Source organism: Chlamydotis macqueenii, chromosome 19 (genome assembly GCF_036417535.1).
Source record: "Chlamydotis macqueenii isolate bChlMac1 chromosome 19, bChlMac1.mat, whole genome shotgun sequence".
Classification (NCBI taxonomy): domain Eukaryota; kingdom Metazoa; phylum Chordata; class Aves; order Otidiformes; family Otididae; genus Chlamydotis; species Chlamydotis macqueenii.
This window is the reverse complement of record NC_141574.1, coordinates 9,700,308-9,722,351: the sequence shown is the minus strand read 5'-3', so window position 1 is coordinate 9,722,351 and position 22,044 is coordinate 9,700,308. Positions and strand designations below refer to the sequence as shown.

Genomic DNA, 22,044 nt, shown 5'->3' with positions numbered 1-22,044 from the left:
AAGTCCCTGCTGACCCCAGAGATAGACAGCATTTAAATAAGGAAATATATCTTCCTTTCTTTTTTTAACCCTCTTGGTTGCCCGGCATGCTTTTGAGCTCTTCCATTCAACCAAAAGCGTCACATAAATAATTCAGCTTCACATCTTCCCTCACCTGTCGGGGAGCCGGGGCTGTCACGTGGCAGCTGACAGCCGGCGGCTCCGAGTTGCGTGTCTGCAGCCTGCGCAGCCGCCTGGCCTGGCCGTAGTCAGCGGGGTGGGTAACAGTGCCGAGAAGCTGGTTTTCTGGGAGCTGCAGGGAGCAAAGCTGCTGGGGAAGGCTGTGCGCCACGGCTGCCCTTGGCCCACACCGGGCCCGACCATCTGCCTGCCAAGAGGGTGCATCTCCGGAACGGGGGAGACGCGGGTGAGTCCTTGCTCTCTGGGGTCTGCCAGGCCTGTCCTGATGACAGAGGTGACACAAGTGAGCCCGCAGCACCTGCCTTGCATGCTCCCCATCTGAGATGTTCTTCTGCTCCCCAGCAGCTGGGGGGTGGTGGGCATCCCTGTGCTGCAGGGATGCTCTTAGCAGCAGTGGGCATGCACCTGAGTAGGGCAAACCAAAGAAAACTTAAAATCGGGAAGACCCCTTGATGTGCTTTAAGCACAGCAGTGTGCAAAGCCCGGTCTCTAGGTCGGCTCTGGGTGGTGTTTTCTGTCCCCACACTGGGACAGGACTGGGGTTGGCAGCGGGGAGCAGGGTGATGGACGGGGCTCGGAGGACAGGCACCGGCCTTGGAGGGGGGTGCTGAGCCCCGGGATCCCTTGGCGTCTGCTGGAGAGCTCACGGTCCAGTGCGGTGGAGGCTTGGTGGTCCCACTGAAGTCAACCTGAACGCAGAAATGCTCTTTGTCTCCTGAAACCTGGTGCCACACTGTGAGCACCAAAGCGTAATGAGATGCTGCGTTCACAAACCGCGTACATTGGCTGTGCGCTGGGTGTCTGAAAGGGCTCAAGCCAAAGGGGTTTAGAGTGGTTCCTGTTGTTTTAATTGCGAGTGTCTTTGTGTGAGCTGCTCGGAAGCTATACAAATGTTTGTTTTGATATATATCTCCCCGTTAACAAGATTTCTTAGGAAATATGCAAAATTATCACTACAGGCAGAACATGTACAGTAAGGCTCATTAAGCTAAGTACTGTGATAAATTGCTACTTCCAGAAAATTATGTATACTAGCGAAAAGGAGGAGAGTGAGCCCAAGTGGAAGACCCAGGAAGATGGTGTGCAGTAATGTCCTGGCACTGTGTGGCCAGAGGGTGACCTAAGCAAACCCGTGACAGGGGATGGGTGACGGCTGAATGTCCTTGGACCAGGGCGTCTTCGGGATTATCCTTGGAGGAGATGCGTGGGAAGGGAAGATGAGCAGGGAAGGACGGCTTGGGGAACAGAGACAGAGCGATGCTGTGTCAGGACCAGACCAGGCATAAAGCCAGCGGGACTGCCTCTACTTAGAAAAAAATATAAACCGAGGCAACTCTGGAAGCAGAAGGAGTAGAAAGTTTTGCTGAACTGGAGGGCAGAGGGAGAGGGCAGGGGCGATGTGCCACAGGCTGCCAGCGGCAGGGCTGGTGTCTGCAATGTGGGCACTGCCTTGCTCCCCAAACCGGGGAGCAGGCTGATGGCTGTGGGCAGAGAACAGTCTGTGGCATGGGCTCACAGACTGGTTTGGGTGGGAAGGGACCATTAAAGCCCACCCAGTCCAACCCCCCTGCAAGGAGCAGGGACATCTCCCACCAGATCAGGTTGCTCACATCCCCGTCCAACCTGGCCTGGAATGTTTCCAGGGATGAGGCATCCACCACCTCTCTGGGCAACCTGGGCCAGTGCCTCACCACCTCAGTGTAAAACATTTCTTCCCGGTGTCCAACCTGACCCCAGCCTCGTTCAGTTTAAAGCCATTGTCTTGTGGTGAGGACCCCAGCGCTGGAGGCAGAGCTCCAGGGGGGTCTGAGGAGAGCGGAGCAGAGGGGGAGCATCCCCTCCGTCGACCTGCTGGCCACGCTGCTGGTGATGTCTTTTATGTGATGCTGTCATGGGATGCAGGATATCTGGGAGGCAATGTTGTGAGCCCAGAGGCACCGTGCTGCTGTGCTCGCAGAAAGCCATAGGCATGGCCCTTCTCTGCTGCACTTCTCCGTTACCTTCTCCACACTACAGTGTTTGAAAGCCGACAGGGCACATTGGGAAGAAAGTTTCTTCAAGACCTCAGATCTGTAGGACTGATGCTGACCCAGTGTGAGCAGCTCCGGGTGACTGGCTTAACCAAGCATCCTTGGATGTGGGCTGTGATAAGAAAACCACCACGAATACACTTTAATTTTGGTGTTCATCTTTTCTTGAGCTGCATACTTCTTTAGAGTGATACTTTGAGTGTTCCCAGTGGAGACGCTCCTGCACAGTCATGATCCTCTGGCAGGGAAGTCTTTTCCTCTGTCACCTTTTGCAGGAGCTTTGGACTTAGTGAGTGGAGCCCAGGATGCCTGCTGAGTGCTGGCCAAAAACTGTCCTTGGAGGCGTCCAGAGGAGAATGGGAAATCCTCATGTTGCAGCAGCCACGGAGAGGTCAGGCTAAGGAAAAACTTCCCCTCGGTCACCAAGGGTACTGGCGCTGCCCGTGAGGAGACGTTGTCCAGGTCTCTTTGAGGTTGAGGCCAATACTGTGCACACATCGCTGCGTTCGAGACCTTGCAGCCTCCTTGGCCCATTTCACAACCTTGTCAATACCTGTTGTAGAGCTGTTGCTTGTCCCTGCTGCTGTTGGACAGTCGTTGCAGGACCACAGTCATCAAATTGCTGAGTGGTTTGCATTGGAAATGACCTTCAGAGATCATCTAGTCCGACCCCATTGCCATGGGCAGGGACATCTTCCTCTAGATCAGATCCTGACTGGGTTGTAAAATTCCAAATCTCGTGCCCCAAATTATTTATGTGCATTTATTCTTAGGCCAGTATTCTCCTTCCACCAGAGATGATTCCTCTTCCCTGCTGCCTGCTTTTCTGATGTCCTCCAGCACCTTGGTGTTCGCCGCCAAGCACGGGGGACAAACCTGGGCTGGGTAGTGTCAAAATCTGCTGCAAGATGGGACTGAGTTTTCTGTTAATAGTGCGATATTTCAATTTCTAGTGGATACTTACAGACCTGGGTTTCTTTTCATAGGAACTAACTAACTAACTAAATCTTCTGTTCATGTTGTCCTGTGGGTTCCCAGAAGCTCGCTGCCAGCCGTGGCCACTTCCCGTCATGCTGTACTTCTGCTGTGATGTTTGCTGCAGATTTGCTAGTTTTAAGTCTTCCTTTTTAGCTACTATTGCTTTGAGATCTTCCATTGAGTCCTGTTAGACTTCGGGTTTGTGGTGTGTGAAATGACTTTGTTTTGGTTTTCCAGATGTCATTTCAGTTTGCCTTCTGGAAGTGCTGATGCCTCACCTGAATGCTGCTAAGTTTCCTTTATGTGGTCTTGGCAAGAGCTCTGAAGAAATGTCATTCCCGTGTTTGAGCATTCATGACCATTTGAATGATCTGGTCTGGTGGGAGATGTCCCTGCCCACAGCGATGGGGTTGGATTGGAGGATCTTTGAAGGTCCCTTCCAACACAACACGTTCCAGGAGTGTATCTGTAGGTAGCGCAGTCTGATTTGAAGGATAACCATTGATTTTCACGTGTTTTCCTCTCCTGCTCGACACGGGCCGTGGGAGCTGCGGTGCCACCTGTCACTTCCTCTCTTTCCTTCTCTTTTCACCGGCAGCTTCCCAGTACAGACCTCGTGGTCACGGGTGGGTGTCACCAGGGCTCAGTGTCAATCATAGAGCACTTGGTAGACACCAAAGTGTGGTGGTGATCCTGGCAGAAACCTCTCTGAGTGCTGACGCTGGTGAATATGGGGCAGGGTGGAGAGGCGAGACGAGTGCCGTGGCTGCAGGCACTGCTGCTGCCCATGTGAAGCTCTGGTCTGCATGGAGGTGTAACAAGGATGGTGCCACTGTTAGAAGGACATTAAGAAATTAATTTCAGATTTATTAAGTTTATCTGCTGTTTTTCACCCAAATTATTCTTTAGCCATGATTGCAAATTTTTAAATTTGTGAAGTATCGATGCCTCTCCAGTAGATTATCGTACTGTCCACGTACTAGAGCTTCAGCAGGAGGTCAGTAAGCTCAGCTCCTTGCTCTCTGCAGGGCTGGTGGCACCTCTGTCACCTCTGACATTTGTTCTTAGTAGCTAAGTGGAATTTTATATGCCTGCTTCTAAAACTGAGTTTGAGAGTTGGCTATGGCTCTGATAAAAGGGTTGGGCTTCGTGCCAACGGCCGGTAATGTAATTCTGCAGCAGTGAAAGCCAACACCTAAGGACAAAACTCTTGGAAATCTTGTTCTCCCTTGCACTGCTGGTGTTGGGAATTGGAAACACTTGCTGACTCACGCAGATGTTGCGGAATGCTAAAGTTGTTTGTGCCCTGAAATTTTATTCATCAAAAAGTTGTGAGTGAGAAGTATGGTCTGGTTTTGGTGAGTACTGGGACTGGACATAACTGAGCTGGGGCCTGTGTGCTATGAAATACCCAGTTTGTTGTGCTGCATAGCTGTACTGTAAATACAGTCTGCAAAAAATGCTCACGCTGAGGCTGTAGGTAATGTAAGCGTGGTCTCAGGTCGTTCCACTCTCCAGGGCTCTCTCCCAGGAGCAGACCCTCTGTCTGTCCTCGTTCCCAGCCTTGACACTACCTCCCTAAAAACCCTCTGGAGCAGCACTTCTGTCCCTGGACACCTCAGGAAAGGCTTGTTTTGGCTGCTGCGAGACACTGGAGCAAACCCTAAGGTGTGAAGGGTCAAAATGCAGCCTCCCGGCATGCGGGTGGTGGTGGTTTGGTGGGTTGGAGCCCCATGGGTGCTTTGGATCTTGTTCAGCAGCCGAGCGTCGCAGAGCCCGGACGCCTTTGTATGTGTCCTGTAGGCTTTTTAAGATGGCTGAGAAGAGATCTCAGTGCAGCTTACTCCTGAGTTGTCTGACCTCGTCCTTCTCAGCGACGTGTGCAGCTGCGCACCAGAGCCGTGCGGAGCGAGCTGCCGCAGGAGCTCTCGGCGGCCGGCAGCAACGCCCTGGGCTCCTGGACTTGGACGTGGGGAACAGGGTGACTGGGGTTCGACTGGCGTGTGCTGCCCCGTGCAGGGACGTGGTCCCAGCCACAACCTGCAGCTGCGCAGAGAGCATCTCCCCGCTGAGCAGCCTTGTCTTGTGCCTCCGCGGGGCACTGCTTTTGGTGCGGAAAGGGCGGTCATTTTGCAAAGAAAGTCAAGCCCAAGTGGCCGAAATTTCTCAGGCTGGACTCTCAGTGCAGAACTGTCCAGTAAATATAAAAAAACCTAGGTTCAGCCTGGAAGTGAAGCCGGTGAGTAGCATCTGGCCTTTTTTTGCTTAACTTAATGGTCCCTAAAAGGGGAGTAGCAGCTGTTGTGGCCTTTCCTTTCCTTGTGCTTTTGCCTTTTCTCTGGGGGGGATGGGGGGGCAGCACGTGGCGCTGGCCCCGCAGTCCCGTGTGGTGGCGGAGGCAGGGCTCGGGCTTGCTGCCTCCCGCGTGGGCGTGCGGCACGGGCGTTTCCTAGGACAGAGGTGGCTTGCGGTGGTGAGTACCACTGACAGTTTGGCAGGGGGATGAGCCCAAGGGGCTTGGCGTGGTCCCCTGGGATGCAGAGGTGCCCATGGTGGCCAAGCCTGTTGCTCCACTGCCCTGACGTGGCTCTGCTGCCTGTACCGGCTCTGCAGATGCATCTGGACATGGTCAAATTCGTCTGCAACGCTAACGGAAGGGGGCAGGAGCTAAAGCTTGCGTGTAGCCACTGCTGAGATAATAGAGACCTCATTATGCCCTGCCGCAGCTTTTCCTGCCTGCCGCCTCTTGCTTTTTGGGAGAGAGCAGGCTTCGAGTCTTCATGGTGTGTTTGTGCTCCTCTGCCATCTTCCAGAAAGTGCCTGCGGAGGGAGCGGGGCTGATTTGAACCAGAGGGGTGTAATCTGCTTGGTAATGAATTTATTAGCAGCATGCTTGTTGCGAAACCCCCAGAGCCAGGATGCTCTGGGGCTCTGGGTCGTTTTCCCATCCTCTGCTCCACTTTGCTTTGCAGGGGAGAGTATCACAGCTGGGCTCTGCCTCCTCTTGGGATTTTGGTCCTTGTGGAGGGGCATGTTTAATCCTACAAGGCCCCAACAGACAGAGGAGGAGCTCTGGCTGACCTGCCCTCCCCATCCTGCTTGGCCTCTATTGGGCTGGAGAAATAAACCCTGTGAAAGCAGGGCTGTCTTCACCTATGCTGTGTGAGGGGAGAAATCCTGGAGACCCCGGGCCCTCGGTGCTGCCTGAAAGTGCCTGAGCCAGGAGCAGGTGTGGAGGAACATTGGTCAAAGTCCCCCCGCTCTTCCGTGCAGGTGGCGGAGCTCCTGCTCCCTGTGCCCGTGATGCGGGCAGCACAGCACTGCCGTGCGGTACCTGTGCGCCTAAAGTGAGCATCGCCAGTGACCCACCAAGGCTGCAGGGCAGCAGAGCTGCTTGCTGGCTGGCTGTGTTAATTAACTTGGGCTCGATACCTGCTGTAAGCTGGTTTTAGAGCTAGTCTCAACCTTAGGCACTTAGATTCGCAGTGCTGTGGCTGTTTCCTCTCTCCCTGTAAGGAGGCTCGAGGCAGCCTTTGCTGCCTGCGGTTGCAACACGTCAAGCACACCGGGCAGATGCAGAGGTGGGTGAACGGCTGTTTCGTCAGCTGAGAGGCACCAGGAGGATGGCGTGCGCAGTGTGCATGCTCCTCGTCTGTCTCTGGCAAGCAAGCCCAGGCTTTTGAAGGCTGTGAATTGTTTGCTGCTTGTGTAGTGCAGCACCAGCGAGTAGCTTTGACCTAGACCGGAGCTTTTCATGTGGTTTTGAAAACCTGGGATGCTCACAGTTGGGATGCGTGAAGCCAAGATGCTGTCGGCTGGGTGTATACTTTAGGTTTCCTTAGCAAAGGTATTTCAGTTTTGTTTCTACATTGGCACCAGTGCAGGGGAAGACACTTCAAGCCTGGGGTGAGAGTGCCTGCGAGGGCCGGCAGCATGCCTGGGCCGAGCCCTGGGATGAGGGACATGCTGGGAGCAGCTGATCCTGCAGTGCCCTGCATCCCAGGGAGCTGTGCCTGCGCAGTAGCATCGCCTTAGCCTCCAGTCGTGGTCAGCCCTGCAGCCAACACCGCTGCTGCCTCCCTCGTGCAGGGGTGTTGGGTCGGGGGCAGTGAGGCTGTGCAATCAGCCTGACGCCGTCTGCTGGGGTCGGCATGGCACGGAGGGTGTTTCCAGTGACGTGCGTTGGACAGATGGTGCCCTTCTCCAGCCTGGAGTGACACGTGTCCTCCTGACCAGCAGGCTCCATCCTTGTAATTTCCTTTACACAGGGCTCCTGGCCGGGCTTTTGTTCCGCTCTCCCCGCACACAGCGGGGCTGCCCTGCGTTCAGTGCCTGCCCTAAATAACCGTCACCCTGCTCGTTCATCAGTGCTCTGCTGTGCCTGGAGGACGAACTGCCTTGAAAAATAGATGTCCCTCCAACAAGGCTGCATGTAGTTTTAGCACAAACCCTCTCCCTGGGCAGTGCATTGCTTCCTCCAGGATTTCTGGGTCTTAACAAGTGGCAGGGTCCAGTGGGCAACAGGGATGGGACCCAGCAGCAATGTGGCATCCTGCATGTGATAAGCCAGGACCGTTTCGAATGTGGAAGGGACAGGCAAGAGGTGACAAGGAGATGGGCGTCTTTGCAGGTGGCATGCTGACCTGCTGCCTTTCCTCTGTGGCCAGTACTCGCTGGCCTGCGTGGTCATTGTACAAGCCTGTGTTTAAAATTAATGACGGGAAATGCTTTCCTCACAAACTTCAGAAAGGGGCTAAAAATTCTTGCAAATCAAGATCCTGCCAGAACGAAGGCAAGAAAAGCTGTATAGGCTTGGGGGAAGTTGTGACGGAGGTGCGTTTTCCTGTGCACGACTGCAGAGGCTCACAGGTGTTTCCCATTTGCTTGTCCTGGGAAGGAGCTTTCATAGGATCACAAAGTGGTTTGGGTTGAATCTAAAGCCCACCCAGTCCAACCCCGCTGCCCTAGGCGGGAACATCTCCCACCAGATCAGGTTGTGCAGAGTCCCGTCCAACCTGGCCTGGAATGTTTCCAGGGATGAGGCATCCACCACCTCTCTGGGCAACCTGGGCCAGTGCCTCACCACCTCAGTGTAAAACATTTCTTCCCCGTGTCCAACCTGACCCCAGCCTCGTTCAGTTTAAAGCCGTTGTCTTGTGGTGAGGACCCCAGAGCTGGAGGCAGAGCTCCAGGGGGGTCTGAGGAGAGCGGAGCAGAGGGGGAGCATCCCCTCCGTCGACCTGCTGGCCACGCTGCTGGTGATGCAGCCCAGGAGACGCTTGGCTTTCTGGGCTGCAAGTGCACATTGCCGGCTGATGTCCCATGTGTCACCCACCAGTGTCCCCCAGTCCTTCTCCACAGGAAGAGCCCCCTTTCCTTTGGCCCTTCCTGTGGGTGGCCGTCCTGTTGGGTGCATGGCAAGGTGGCACGGGGCTGTCAGCAGGACGTGTGCCCTGGCAGAGCTGCTCTGCACGTGGAGCCTCATGAGCCATCTATGCCCCACCTGGGCAACGGTGCCAGCCCCCACCCCCTGCGCAGCCCCTGTGCTGTTGGGGACACGTCTGGGCAGGATGGCATGCTGGGCTGTGTGCCCTGAGGTGTGGCGATGAGCCAGTCTGTCTCCGTTGGGTACTGGGGAGGGTTCGGGTGTGGGCTGCTGCCCATGGAAAAGCTTGGTGGCAGGGAGCTGGAGTCAGCAGAGCTGGAAGGAGAACAGAAAAGGAGTAGTACAGTTGGTGCAGGAGCGCAGCTGGAATAACAACCCCATTTCCTCTGAGAAATCTCCCCGAAATGCAACCCACCATCCGGCAGCCTAACGGTTACACCCCACAGCTGAAATCCCATGTGTGTTAGACCACCGGCTGCAGGGGCTCCTTGTCACCAGCATGGAGAGGCTGGGCTGGAGGATGCTGTGGCCCGGAGGCATGTGTGTCTGGGGCAGCATTTGCCGTGGCGGCTACACCATCCGTCACTCTTGACATGCGTCCCCGGGATCTGTTGGTTTTACGTATTTCTGAGATCCTTGGAGGGGGGAGTTTGTGACCACTCTTGCCGTTTGGGATAGCGCTGGCACAAGGCAGGCAAAAACCGTGCCTGTTTGTGCATGCTGGCAGAATGACCCTCAGTCCATGCGGGGGTCAAGGGTGTTGTAACTGCCCGTCTGATGGGCTCTGGGTGCCACCCGTCTTAATTGAAGGCAGTTGATGCTTAAAATCAAGCATGGCACAAAGCGAGTGACTTTTCTAGTGGCGCGTGAACTGAAATGGAAGCGTGAGTGGTAGCTACATCCTCGTAGGAAATATCCATCTGTGCAGACATCCTTTCTGCCTTTAAGAGATGATGCTTTTTAAGCTCCCCAGTGGCGAGTCCTCCTGCTCATGTGCTGTGGGTGCCGGGGAAGTGCACCAAGAGTGATGAAGCGGGTGTAGGCATTGCTGCAGGTGCGTTTGTAGAACCCAAATGGACCTTTGCTTACAGCCGGCAGCGGCTGTGCCGGTGCGGCAGGGCCACTCACGGGGTGAACGAATGATACAGTCGGCAGCGGAGCTGGGACTTGAGGGTGACAGCCTTTATTTTGCTAAGCCAGGTTTGAGTGAGGCCAGAGCAGTGATGGCAGGGGACAGGGGGAAGGAGAGGGTGCAGGTCTCTCCAGCCTGGTGGCATCGGAGTGCAGGAACAGCAGCTCTCCAATCTTGAGGTCTTTGGATAAGCCGTTCGTGAAGCGGTTACCAAAGCAAAGGGTGCCGTGAGCGGTGGCAAGGCTGAAAGCTCAGGTCTCCTCTGAGTGACTCCACCCAAACCAGTCACCCTAGGTTGAAAGGACAATTTTAGAGGGAAAGATAGGCATTTCATCTAACTTATTTCATGGTAAGAGGCATCTCTCTGGAGACTGTATTGGCTAGCTCTGCAAAGTGCGAAGGGGCCACGGGGTGATGTGTAACCATCTGCAAAATGTGGGACAATTATGAGACGAGCAGAGAGACAGTCTTAAATCTTAACTCTTCTCCGTTGCACTGGCGGCTCCTCTCTAGTGAAGATGGAGTAAGAAGAAACTTTTCCACCCCATTAATTTTCCATTTCCCTCCCTCATGTATCTGTTTTGGATAATAATCTTTTAAATGTCTCCTTATACAGTGGACTGTAATTTTTCTTTCCCTTGCAAGCTCGCATCCCCTGCCTTGCTGGGACGGGAGGCATTTTCATCGCTGGTGCCAATGACACACACGCTGCTGCAGACAGGGACAACCCCTCATTTGCCTGCTCTGGCTTTACTAGTTCTGTTGTATTTTCTGTTCTCTCCCACTTTTTCTGCGCTCCACAGCATCCCTCGTGCTTTCATGAAGTTCTCCGCTCCAGCTCTCTATAAATGCATGGGTATCGTTAGTCTTGTTCTGCGCTTGCCATGGGAGGCCATGCAATGTGGCGGCTGTCTGTGTTTTGCGTCATGCCTTTATTGCTGGAGCCGGCGATCCTCTGCTCTTCTGGTGTCCATAGTGCTCTGGTGGGGCAGCGCCCGGGGCATCCCGTGCTCAGGCTGACATTTGCCCAGCTCCTGGGAGCAAGTGAGCAAAAGAGAAGGGGAAGATGCCTCTGAAGAGCTCCTGAAATGGAGCTGCAGATTTTGCAGGAAGCACTTGTTGATGCCTCTCTTGTGTCATTGCAGGCGAAGGACAGTGACGACGATGATGAAGTCACCGTCAGCGTGGACCGGGACCGCTTCATGGATGAATTCTTTGAGCAGGTGAGAGGTTTGTTTCTCCAGGGCAGCTAAAAATCCAGCTCAGACCTTTCCATTGGTGCTGGAGCAGGCTGTGGGGCTGTGGTCCGTGCTCCCACCACAGGCAGCGAGCAGTGGTCGAGGTGGGGATCGGGGAACTGGTGCTGCTCAGCTGCTACTCGGGCTCCTTGGGGGTTATGCTCAGAGTACTGATCGGCAGGAACCAGGCTTCCACGGAGACCTGGGGCTGTTGTGGGCTTACCTGGCCCTATGGATGCTTTGCTGCACCACCTCTTCCTCCAGTGGGGCAGGTGGGCCGGTGACCAGTTGGTTGGAGTGGGCGAGCCTTCCAGCCTGCCGCTAAAGCAGACCAGTTCCCAAACCTCTCCTGAAAGCACCTCTGCTGCGTAGCAGTTTCTGCATGGGATTGATGTAGTTTTGTGCCTCTCATTACCAAACAAGAGGTTGTCTTCTGGCATGTGGGTGGCTGTAAGATCTGCATGCGGATTTTTAGCACACCCTTAGCATGGCATGTGTGTAGGGGGTGTTAAAATGTATCTGTGCAGGCAATGGAGTGGGGAATGAAAAAAAAATCTGATGTGCAGGTGGAGGAAGATGAGCAAAGCGGTGCTGTGAGTAGAGGGAGAAGATGGAGCTAGAGGGTGGGCCACCTGGCAGGCAGAGGGCACAAGCAGAGGTTTCCCCTCTTGGTGTTGCTGGCGTGTCTCCTTGTAGTACAGAGGTGCGGGGAAGATGCTAGCGTGGATCTGCTGGCAAATGTGACCTCCCTGGTCTGTGGAGTGAGTGTCAAACCGGGCTTCTCAGCCCCTGGGGCACAGAGCCCTGGAGGACTGAGTTGGGACCGAGCTTACCTTGTGCACCTCAGCAGTGTTCTCCATGCCGGAGGTGCAGAGTCTGGGAATCTGTACATCTGATACTAATTTAAATAAATCCCAAATGGTCCTCAGTGCGTCGCAAAGGATACAGGGCAAAGAGTCTGTATTACATTGGTGTGACTGCAAAGCTAGCTGCTGTGATGTGGAAGGTCTGATTTCACAGTGGTCCTACAGTTTGAGGATCCAGCTGCAAAATGTTTGTCCAGGAGGATGTTTGCTGTGGTTCAGACATGTCATGGTTGCTTTGGGATAGGGTTTAATAAACCCTTCCCTTTCCAAAAGTCCACGTCTCTCACAGACCTATCTTGTTGTCTGTCTCCACAGGTGGAAGAAATTCGAGGGTTCATTGATAAAATTTCGGAGAACGTGGAAGAAGTGAAGAGGAAGCACAGCGCCATTCTTGCTTCACCCAACCCCGATGAGAGTGAGTGAGCCGTGATCTCCTTGTGTCCCACATGGCCGCACTGGGCTGCGCTGGGCTAGGCCACTTGTGGGGTGGACAGTCAGGCAGAAGTCCTCTTGTCTTCAGGTGGCCATGGCTGGAAAGCCACAAGCTGCCAAAGTGGCTTACGGCCAGGGTGAGGGAGGGCTGGGACCTGCGAGGGAAGGAGGCGAGGTGGTGGGATGACTGATGGTTTTCTGAGCTTGAGAGGTGGGTGAGGGTCCATCGAGGCTGCTGGAGGGGAATTCCTGAAGAATGCGGCAAGGTGAAGGCTGAAAAGAGCAAATGGCTGTTGTTGTGCTGGTTGGCTGTTGCCTTGCCCCAGGCTGCCTGGGGAGGGTACGTGGATGAGGCAGGATGAGGCAGCGCTTGCAGACAAGCTGAGCATTGCCTGCTTGGCCCAGAAATGCTGCAGCTCTTCTTTGAGCCCATGGTGTGACTTGTGACCCCACGCTCTCTGTCCTGAAGGACATTCTGTTGTTGGCTGGCCTAAAGGGTCTTCCCTTCCAGACCTTCCTGATATATTGCTGTTTCTTTCCCAGTCTTGTGTTCCTGAGAAGAGGTTTGTTGCCAGAAACAGAAGTTATGGATCACAGCACCCAAGAGGTGGCAACATTTGGGAGTTTGCAGGATTTGGCAAAATTAGAGCTGTGGGTGGTGAGTTCCCCTGTCCCCAGGTGCGAGCGGTGCGTGCCTGGGGGAGCCGGTGCTGGCAGAGCACCTGGTGCTGGTGGGGTCAGCTGAGCTTCCTTAGTGCAGAGGCTTTCCACCTTTGCTGTCTGCAAACCCCGCATCAGGGAGCAGGTGGGTGCTGAGCTGTGCAAGGGAGAGCAGGGTGAGCACAGCTGAGCTGAACTGCTTGACGGTGGGGCTGGACCGGGGGCTCAGTCGCTGAGGGACATCATTTGAATGTCTTTGCTCCCCCAAGTCTGTCCTTTCAGTCTTGCCATGAGCCCGCGTGGGCTCTCCTTCGCCCACCTCCCTCATGGTGCTTGGTGGTTGCAGGGCTGATGGTTGCTGCAGGGCTGACCCCGTGGGATGGCTCCAAGCTGCCAGCAGCCCTTGTCATTGGCAAAGGTGTTGCTTCATGGGCCGATGGGCGACTGCCAGCTGCTGCTTGTGCCCTCCAGGCTGCGGTGGCCCTGACGCTAAGGTGTGCTTAGGGAGCTGGAAAGCTGAGACCAGGTCTCTGTCCTGCCATCTACCCTCCTCCCATCCACTTCTCTTCATGTGCTCAGTGCAATTCCACATCTCCTATCCAACTGTGAATTGTTTCTAGAGGTCCCAGGAGGTTGTCTGTACACATATTTTCTTGTGTCCAGCCCTGTGTCAAATCAATAGATACTTCTAGTTGCTTGGAAGAGCCTGGCCTTTCATAAATTGTCTCACGCCCCCGTCTCCTGGCAGCTGCTCCTCAGCTAATATTCACTTGGCCAAGCCTCGAGGCGAGGGAGTTTCTCAAGGGAATTCATGTATCTCAGACTGTTGCTCAATCATCCTCCAGGTTCCTTTGGTCTGCACTTGCACTGTAAGATTTTGCAGTGTTTCTGTTTGGGTGAAGAGCTATCATTGCTTTGCTTCTGGCTGCTGGGCGCGTATAGCGTGCGTCGGCACCGTGTGCACTTGGGGCTGAGCCAGAGCTTGGGCTGCAAAGGGCACTCGTGGCCTAAAACCATAATAATCTGTTTAAAAGTCTGAGATCTGCAGTGACCAAGATGACATTGATGTGACTTCCAGAAGCATCCAGGATGTTAGGAGTGCTTCTGGAATGCGTTCAGAGGAGGGCTACGAAGCTGGTGAGGGGTCTGGAGCACAGGCCTTATGAGGAGCGGCTGAGGGAGCTGGGATTGTTCAGTCTGGAGAAGAGGAGGCTCAGGGGAGACCTTATAGCTCTCTATAACTTCCGGAAGGGAGGTTGTAGTGAGCTAGGGGTCGGCCTTTTCTCTCGTGTTGACAGTGATAGAACTAGAGGCAATGGTTTCAAGCTGCGCCAGGGGAGATTCAGGCTGGACATTAGGAAATATTACTTCTCGGAAAGGGTAGTCAGGCACTGGAATGCACTGCCCAGGGAGGTGGTGGAGTCACCGACCATGGGGGTGTTCAAGAAACGTTTGGATGTTGTGTTGAGGGATATGATTTAGCTGAGAAGTATTGGTGATGGTTGGACTGGATGATCTTTTAGGTCTTTTCCAATCCTGATAATAATTCTGTGAAATTCTGAAATTCTGTGGTTTTGTTTTACAGTGTTACTTTGCCTTGTAGGAAACTCAGTTTATAATGCCAGAAACCGTTTGGGCAGCGAAAGAATAGCCTACACCTTGTACAGAAGTCAGTGTTTTATAATATTGTGGTGTGTCTAGGATGTGCGGTGGAGCAGATCAGGTGCTCAACAGTAGATAGGCTCACAGAATTGCAGAGTGGTTTGGGTGGGAAGGGACCTTCAAAGCCCACTGTCGTAGTTCAGCCCTGATCAGGAACAGACTACGCAGTCTCTCTCTCACTCCCCCCGCCTTCCAAGAGAACAGGGAGAGAAAACATAAGGAAAAACGGCTCGAGGTTTGAGATAAGGACAGGGAGAAATCCTTAAAGTTACCGTCACGGGCAAAACAGACTCGACTTGGGGAAAACTATTCATTTATTACTACAAACAGCAGGATAATGAGACAGAGAACAAGATAACCTCCTCCCACTCCTCCCTCTTCCCGAGCTTAACATTATCTCTACTACCTTCCCCTCCCGAGCAGCACAGCGGGGAAGAGGGAATGGGGGTCGCGGTCAGTTCATCACATGTTGTTTCACGCCGCTGCTTCATGGTTGGGGGAAGAAGTCCTCGCATTCCTCCCCTGCTCCGTTGTGGGGTCCCACCCCTACGCCATGACACCCACCCAGTCCAACCCCCCTGGAAGGAGCAGGGACATCTCCCACCAGACCAGGTCACTCAGAGCCCCGTCCAACCTGGCCTTGAACGTTTCCAGGGATGGTGCACCCACCACCTCTCTGGGCAACCTGGGCCAGTGCCTCACCCCCCTCAGTGTAAAACATTTCTTCCCGGTGTCCAACCTGACCCCAGCCTCGTTCAGTTTAAAGCCGTTGTCTTGTGGTGAGGACCCCAGCGCTGGAGGCAGAGCTCCAGGGGGGTCTGAGGAGAGCGGAGCAGAGGGGGAGCATCCCCTCCGTCGACCTGCTGGCCACGCTGCTGGTGATGCAGCCCAGGAGACGCTTGGCTTTCTGGGCTGCAAGTGCACGTTGCCGGCTGATGTCCCATGTGTCACCCACCTGTGTCCCCCAGTCCTTCTCCGCAGGGTGCTCTCCATCCATTCATCCATCCATCCATTCCTTGCCCAGTCTGTGCAGGTCCTGGGGGTTGCCCTGACCCCTGTGCAGCACCTTGCACTTGGCCTGGAACTTCACAAGGTTCACACGGACCACACAGATGCATCACCACAAATCAGCAAGAGCTGCTCCTCTACAGCTGACCCTTCCTAGCTGGGTGGAGGCCGGGTGTTTCAGACTAGCCTCCAGTTCTCCCAGGCTACTGTGTGCTGATGGTGTGCTGTCAGCCAAGACATGTTCCCAGGGCAGCACCTGTGTGCCAGTATCTCTCTGTGTCACTAGAAGTGGTCCTCGGTGTCCTCAGGACCGGAGACAACCTTGGACATAGCTGCTGGGGTCTGAGTTGATGATCTAGAGAGGCATTAAACTCCTGTGGCCTTGTACAGGGAGACCGTGGGCTCTCTCATGGGACTGTGGGCCGGCTCCTGGGATAGCTCGTGGTTGGACTAGATGATCTTTAAAGGTCCCTTCCACTCCAAACCATTCTGTGGTAGCTGGTGATGTACCACTCATAGCTTTTCCATTTCCTACCAACTCAGCCAAACCGAGAGCAGCATCACTCCATGTCCATCTGCTCCTTCAACTCCTGGTGTAGCGCACGAAGCTCGGCAGAAGTTCAGCCAAAGATGGACTTAACCACCACATTAACCTTGGCTGGAGCTTAGTCCTGCACTTCGGAGGGGTGAAGGCAGTGCAGCGGGGAACGGCGGGTGCTAGCACGGTGCCTGGCAGCCTCACCGCTGCCTTCCCATGCTCCTGAGCCCACAAAGAACCTGGTAATCGATACAAAGGCTTGTTGTGATCCAGGGAAGTGAATCTATTGAGATTAATTTGGAAATTAAGAAGCAAGGTTTCCATGAGGCATGGGAGGGGGATGCAGCGAAAGGGCACTGAAACATAGGCAGTGTGTGCTCACTGGCATTTGCTTTTTAACATGGCAAGTGAATTACACATGTGGTGACAATCGAGGCAAGACGTTACCCTCTGCAGGGGCCAAACTCGCCTGAGCTTTAGGGTGCTGCTTGTCCCTTCTGGAACAGCACCTCAGTTATTTCTTACTCATCTCTAAGCATTTTAGCATCATTTGAAACCTTCACTGCAAGATGATGGGAAGTCATCCTCCAGCGTATCAGAAGAAAGACGCAGACTTCTCATTGTTGTGTGGAGGCAAAGGTGCCGTGCGTGGTGCAGCTCGATTTGATGTGTGGTGTACCTTCTCCATCAAGGGATACAAACTCCATAAACACCACTGACAGGTCCCTCTGGGAGCTGGAGGACCTTGGAGTAGGGCTGCAGAAGATCAGGACAGAGCTGGACTGGTAATTTGGGAAACATGAACAATGTCTGGAGTTGCTGTTGGAGCACTGAGTGGAGGGAGGGGTAGATGGATGTGCAGTGTCTGCTGGCTGGATTGGTCGCTGCTGTTGCGGAGTTGCTAATAGAGGACAGAGACTCCACAGGTAAAATCCTGCTGGAATCTGTTTCTTAAATGACAGTGTGCTTTGGTGGATGCAAGTCCTTGATGCTCTCCTGCATGTGCTCTGCTGTTGCAGAAGGTAAGGTCCAGGTGTCTGTGTGAGACCCAGCTTTATCCACCCACCTGGCACGGGGCAAAGATGCTGGGCTGGATCTTTGTGGCACAGAAGGGCTCAAGCCTCCCCTCCCTTCCCGCTGATCCCTCTTCTGGCTGCACAGACTGTTCTCGGATCCGCGTTGCTGCTGCTGCCTGGGCTTATTTTGGCGCCCGGTGGGTGGACATCTGGCTGGCTTTGCTGTCGTACTGGCAAGGTGGCAGCAGCCTGCCTGCCTGTGCCTTGCAGCTCCGGCAGCTCATGCCCGGTTGTGAGGGGACATGGAGGGTCTTCCCACTGAGCGGCTCTGTTCCATGAGTTGGGCAGCATCACGTCAGGGCTTGGGTGGGCTCGGAGTGGCTGAGGGGCAGTATTCCTCCTTGGGTCGGGGCCATCGCTGCTGCTGCTCCTGATTTGAGTCACAGCTCCTGGTAAGTCTGTTCCTAAAATCCTTCCCAGTGAGCTGCTGCATCTGTTGACACTCCTCACTCTTGAGGCAGGTGGCTCGTCCTCAGTCCTTGGTCTGGGCTGCTCCCCAGAGGAGGTGGCTTTGGGTGGCAAGTTGCCAGCCAGAGAGGGATGAAATGATGTTTTTTTTTTTTACGGAGTGGTTGGGAAGGACTCCTCTGCCATTTGTCTTCTCCGTGCATCATATCCCTCCCTGCAGCCACGCTCCGGTGCTCCTTGTCATTGCATTACATAATAGATGCTGTTCGCTGAATGAATTGCCTGCAGGAACGTAAATCTTCAAATCTGAAGTTGTGTCTTTCAGCCTGTCAGCTCAGGCCATCTCCACAGTCTTCGGAAGACCCGATAAATATTTCAGACCTGGAAGCAGATCCATTGCAGGTCTGCACCAGGATGGAAGGGAAGGTTCAGTTGCATGCACATTTGACCTCCAGTTTCATCATTTAAGCTGCACAGACTTGAGGTGGTGGCTTTTGAAACCAGGGTGCAGGTCCCCGGTGACTTTGTTTAGGTTGTCTGTCTGCTGGAGGAGATTTATTTGGAGAGTAGGCTACATAATTCCTAGTAGACCAACTCCTGGCAGAGAGATGTGCCAGGTGATCAAGGAGACAAATCATAGCTGCTCACCTCTGTCTAATGTGTTGAGGCAACACTATCTAGTGCCAAAACTCCGTTTCCCACTGTGCAGTGGTTTTTCTGGAGGTACATTGCCCCTGGTACCCAGTCCCACCAGGGCGGAGAGGAGGTTTCCTTGAAGACCAGGAGTTGCGGTTGTGCTGTGTTGGTTGGCTTGGGCTTGTGTGATGCTCCTTCATGAGGAGCAACGTGAGAGGACAAACAATGTTTTAGATGAAAAGCCTGACATGGTTCTGGCCTCTCTTTGCTCCTCCACCCTCTGTGCTGCTTCTCCCAGCTTCCCTGGGATGGGAAATCAAAGCCAGCTCTCTCAGCCTTTCTCCATGACAGAGGTGTCCCAGCCCTCAGACCATTTTGGTGGCCTCCTTTGGCCCTGCTCTACCCGGTTGGTGTCTGTCTTGTGGTGAGGTCCCCAGAGCTGGAGGCAGAGCTCCAGGGGGGTCTGAGGAGAGCGGAGCAGAGGGGGAGCATCCCCTCTGTCGACCTGCTGGCCACGCTGCTGGTGATGCAGCCCAGGAGACACTTGGCTTTCTGGGCTGCAAGCGCATGTTGCTGGCTGATGTCCCATGTGTCACCCACCAGTGTCCCCCAGTCCTTGTCTCTGGGGCTGCTCTCCATCCACCCATCCATCCATCCATCCATCCATTCCTCGCCCAGTCTGTGCAGGTCCTGGGTATTGCCCTGACCCCTGTGCAGCATCTTGCACTTGGCCTGGTTGGATGCCAAGTTGTGAAGTGGGTTTGATGGACATAAAATCGTGAGTGGCCAATGGAGGCTGGACAGGGTCTGGTGGCTCACTGCATGTCCCAGAGCACGGCTGGAGATGGAAGGGACACCGATGCAGCTGGTAGATGGCAGAGTCCCCACCAACACAACTGGTTCTTCAGCCTTGGTGGGGTTGGCAGGGCATGGCCTGGCCTCAGAGCTGCCTTCTCACTGCAGCACCCAGGGAGCATGTGCTTCACTGGGCCCTGCTTGTTTAGGGAGAGGGAGTGGTGAGCCCCATCTTCCTCCCCTGCTCCTGGGAGCAACAGTCCTGCTGCCTGCCTGCCTCCTCCTGCCACCTCTTTAAGGCAGGTGAGCTGACGCTGAAATGAGAAGCTGGGCTTTGCTGTGCCAGCAGCGATGTGTGTGAGACAGCACGGGGACAGTGTGGACGGTGGGGAGCAGGTGCCTACTGCTGCCCTGGCCCTCAGCATCCTGCCTCCCTGTTTTCCTGCTCCTCTTCCTCCTCCGGGCAGTTCCCTAAGAGGAAGGTGGTCTCAGGCTGTCTTTGCACCCCGTGCTCGGTTCAGCCATGACGGGGAACAGCCCTATGGCTCTGACGGTGCTGCCTGGCACAGAAAACCTGCTGTGAGATGGAGAAACTGGAGGAGTGCTTGGTGCAGGGATGGGGGGATTCCTCTACCCACCAGGGAGGTCCAGGAGCTCCTGCAGAGCAGCTCAAGCATCTCGCTTGGCTTAGGCATCCTGAGCAGCGCAGCACTCATGATGCCAGTGGGCATTATGGCAATGCCATGCCATGCATGAGGCGCAGGGGCTGCCTCAGGTGGCTGTGTCCTGCCTCTGTCACACAGAGATCCTTTTTTGTCACCCTTTCGCACATTTATCTAGCTCCCTTTTGAAGGAATTGTCTTTCTTTTCCTGGTACTTCTTGTTGAAGAACCATTCTAGGACTTAAACTCCAGTGGTCAGGAGCCATCTTCTCATTTCCAGCCTGAGTCTATTTATGATCAATTTATATACCAGCATCATCCCAGGAACAAATATATTTAGCTTAAATAGCGGTTTGCTCTTCTGGCTTCACCCTGTCGGATCTGCAGTAGCTTGGTCATTTTGCAAGGGCTTTGTGCGATCCCTGCCTTCCCTCTCCCCATCATCCGCTCCAGCTCTGGTTTTGAAGGGCTGGGGTACGCCGGGGCATGAGGTCTCTGTGATTTTGGGGGAACCCTAGCTGCTGGTCAGCTTTTCTTGAGCTTTTCAGGCTGAGTTGCCCTTCTCTTACTTTGTTGTGTTGCTACCCCTGTGGAAGTCAGGGTCTGTCTGCGTGGGACGGGGCAGGGATTCAGGGATTCCTGTGCCCGGTGGCGGTTGCTGGGCAGGGGCGCTCGCAGGCGGTGAGTGTTTGAAGGAGGTGGACAGGGGGAGGGAGGCACCTCTGCATGCGAGCAAGAGGCTTGGCTGTACATGGTTGTGGAGACAGCTGTCGTGGAGTGGACAGTCCAGCCCTCCCCGGTGTCTCCAGGGATCCATAGCAGAGCTGGGGAACAAGCTGGCAAAATGCCTCCCTTCAGCGCTAAACTAGCCCAGCACCTCCCAGCACCAATTCAGCAGGCGTCACGGGGTGCAGGCGGAGCAGGGGCGAGCTTGGGTGTGGGGGTGCTCACGCTGGTCCTCACCTTCCCTGACCACTTCTGCTGCTCAGCATGGACCTCTGTGAGGCTCCTGCAGCCGCGTCGTGCCCGGCAAGGTGGCACCCACTGCCAGCCCTTGGGTGCTGCCCGCAGGGACAGGACACGTGGGCTCTGCGTGCATCATCCCAGTGCCGCAGTGAGGGTGCCTGGGTAATCTCTGTCCTCTCTCCCTTGTGCCCCTGTGGCTTTTTCTTTCATTCTCCATGATGTGCTATGTGTTAGTCCAGGTGAGATTCCCCTTTAATGTGCAGCGGCTGTGCAGCCCCCTTGCACGCCCAAGCTTCATGATTGCCGACGCCTATTGTCTGCTTTGTCATCCTGAACAACACTTGGTGATCCGTGACACCAGGCGAATGCAGAGTAAATATCAATTAACTGTAGTCTGATTTGTGGCAACATAAAAAAAAAGAATAAAAATCAGCTGCTCTGTAATTATTTGGGGCTTAATTTAGACCAAACAGTTAGTGGCACTCCTGGAAGACATGTTATCGCTGCCTGTGTGGCAGTGCCCTCTGAGGAGCTAAGTTTTGGAGCTTGCTGCTGGAGGTATTGCTGCTCCTGTCGCAGTGCAGCTCCCATGGCTCCCTGACTTTGTGCATCTTGCAGCAGCGTGGCCCCAGGACAGTACCGCAGTCCCTGTTCTTGCTGTGTCCCGAGGGGTTTGAGGTGAGTAGCCCTGGGGGTGAGGGGACACGGGGCCATCACTGCCCCTGGCCTGACTGCCCGTCTCACTCTCATGTCTGTCTCCACTGGCTCCTCTTGTCTGTGTGCAAATTCGGCCCTGCTCCCCACCCTGCATCTCCTCCCTTTCACTTTCCAGCACTGGCTGGTCCTTGAGCCGTGGCGGAGGTCCAGGTGAGCGGGTGAGCCGAACCATGCCGGTGAGCCAAGCCGTGCCAGGGCTGTGGCGTGGTGTGCCGTGCTGGTGGTCCCAGCTGCATGGTGAGGCCTGCCCTCTCCCACAGTCTGAGTTGTTTGTCCTGGGGAGGTTCAAAAGAGGAGGAAGAAGGTAAAGGACCAGAAATGAGAGGGGATATGGCATCTGCGCCCCTTGCAGCACTGGCTGCAAGAGTTTAGCCCTTCTTGCCCAGCAGGTTGGGGCTCTTCCAGCGAGTGATGGGTTCAGCATCCTGGGCTGCTGCCCAAGGCACGCAGCCGCGTGGCTCCCATCGGGCTCTCCTCACCTCTCCCTGCTGGGTTCTGGGCAGTTGGTGCTGGCTGAGCCCTGGATGCCAAGGAGAGAGGAGGGGCTGGAGGCCCCTCTGCAGCAGCCAGGAACCCTGCTCCAGAGGGCAATGAGCCAGGCTGTGGTGCTGGCCCCAGCAGGCAGGATGCTGGGTGGCATGGGAACACACGTTGCGGTGGCACCACTCCTGGAT

The 22,044-nt window shown here is 54.8% G+C and overlaps 1 protein-coding gene across 3 annotated transcripts in view; it reads left to right on the top strand.

The window, feature by feature from the left end:
- The window catches only part of STX1A (syntaxin 1A), a 91,970-nt gene that overhangs the window by 4,877 nt on the left and 65,049 nt on the right, over nt 1-22,044 (top strand). For 2 of the 3 annotated variants that reach the window (XM_086763433.1, XM_086763436.1), the window contains exons 2-3: nt 10,852-10,929; nt 12,126-12,225. In XM_086763433.1, the coding sequence (XP_086619559.1) occupies nt 10,852-10,929; nt 12,126-12,225 (178 nt within the window). Of the gene's footprint in view, nt 1-10,731; nt 10,751-10,851; nt 10,930-12,125; nt 12,226-22,044 lie in introns of those variants that run through there. The other variant, XM_086763434.1, reaches the window with a different exon arrangement.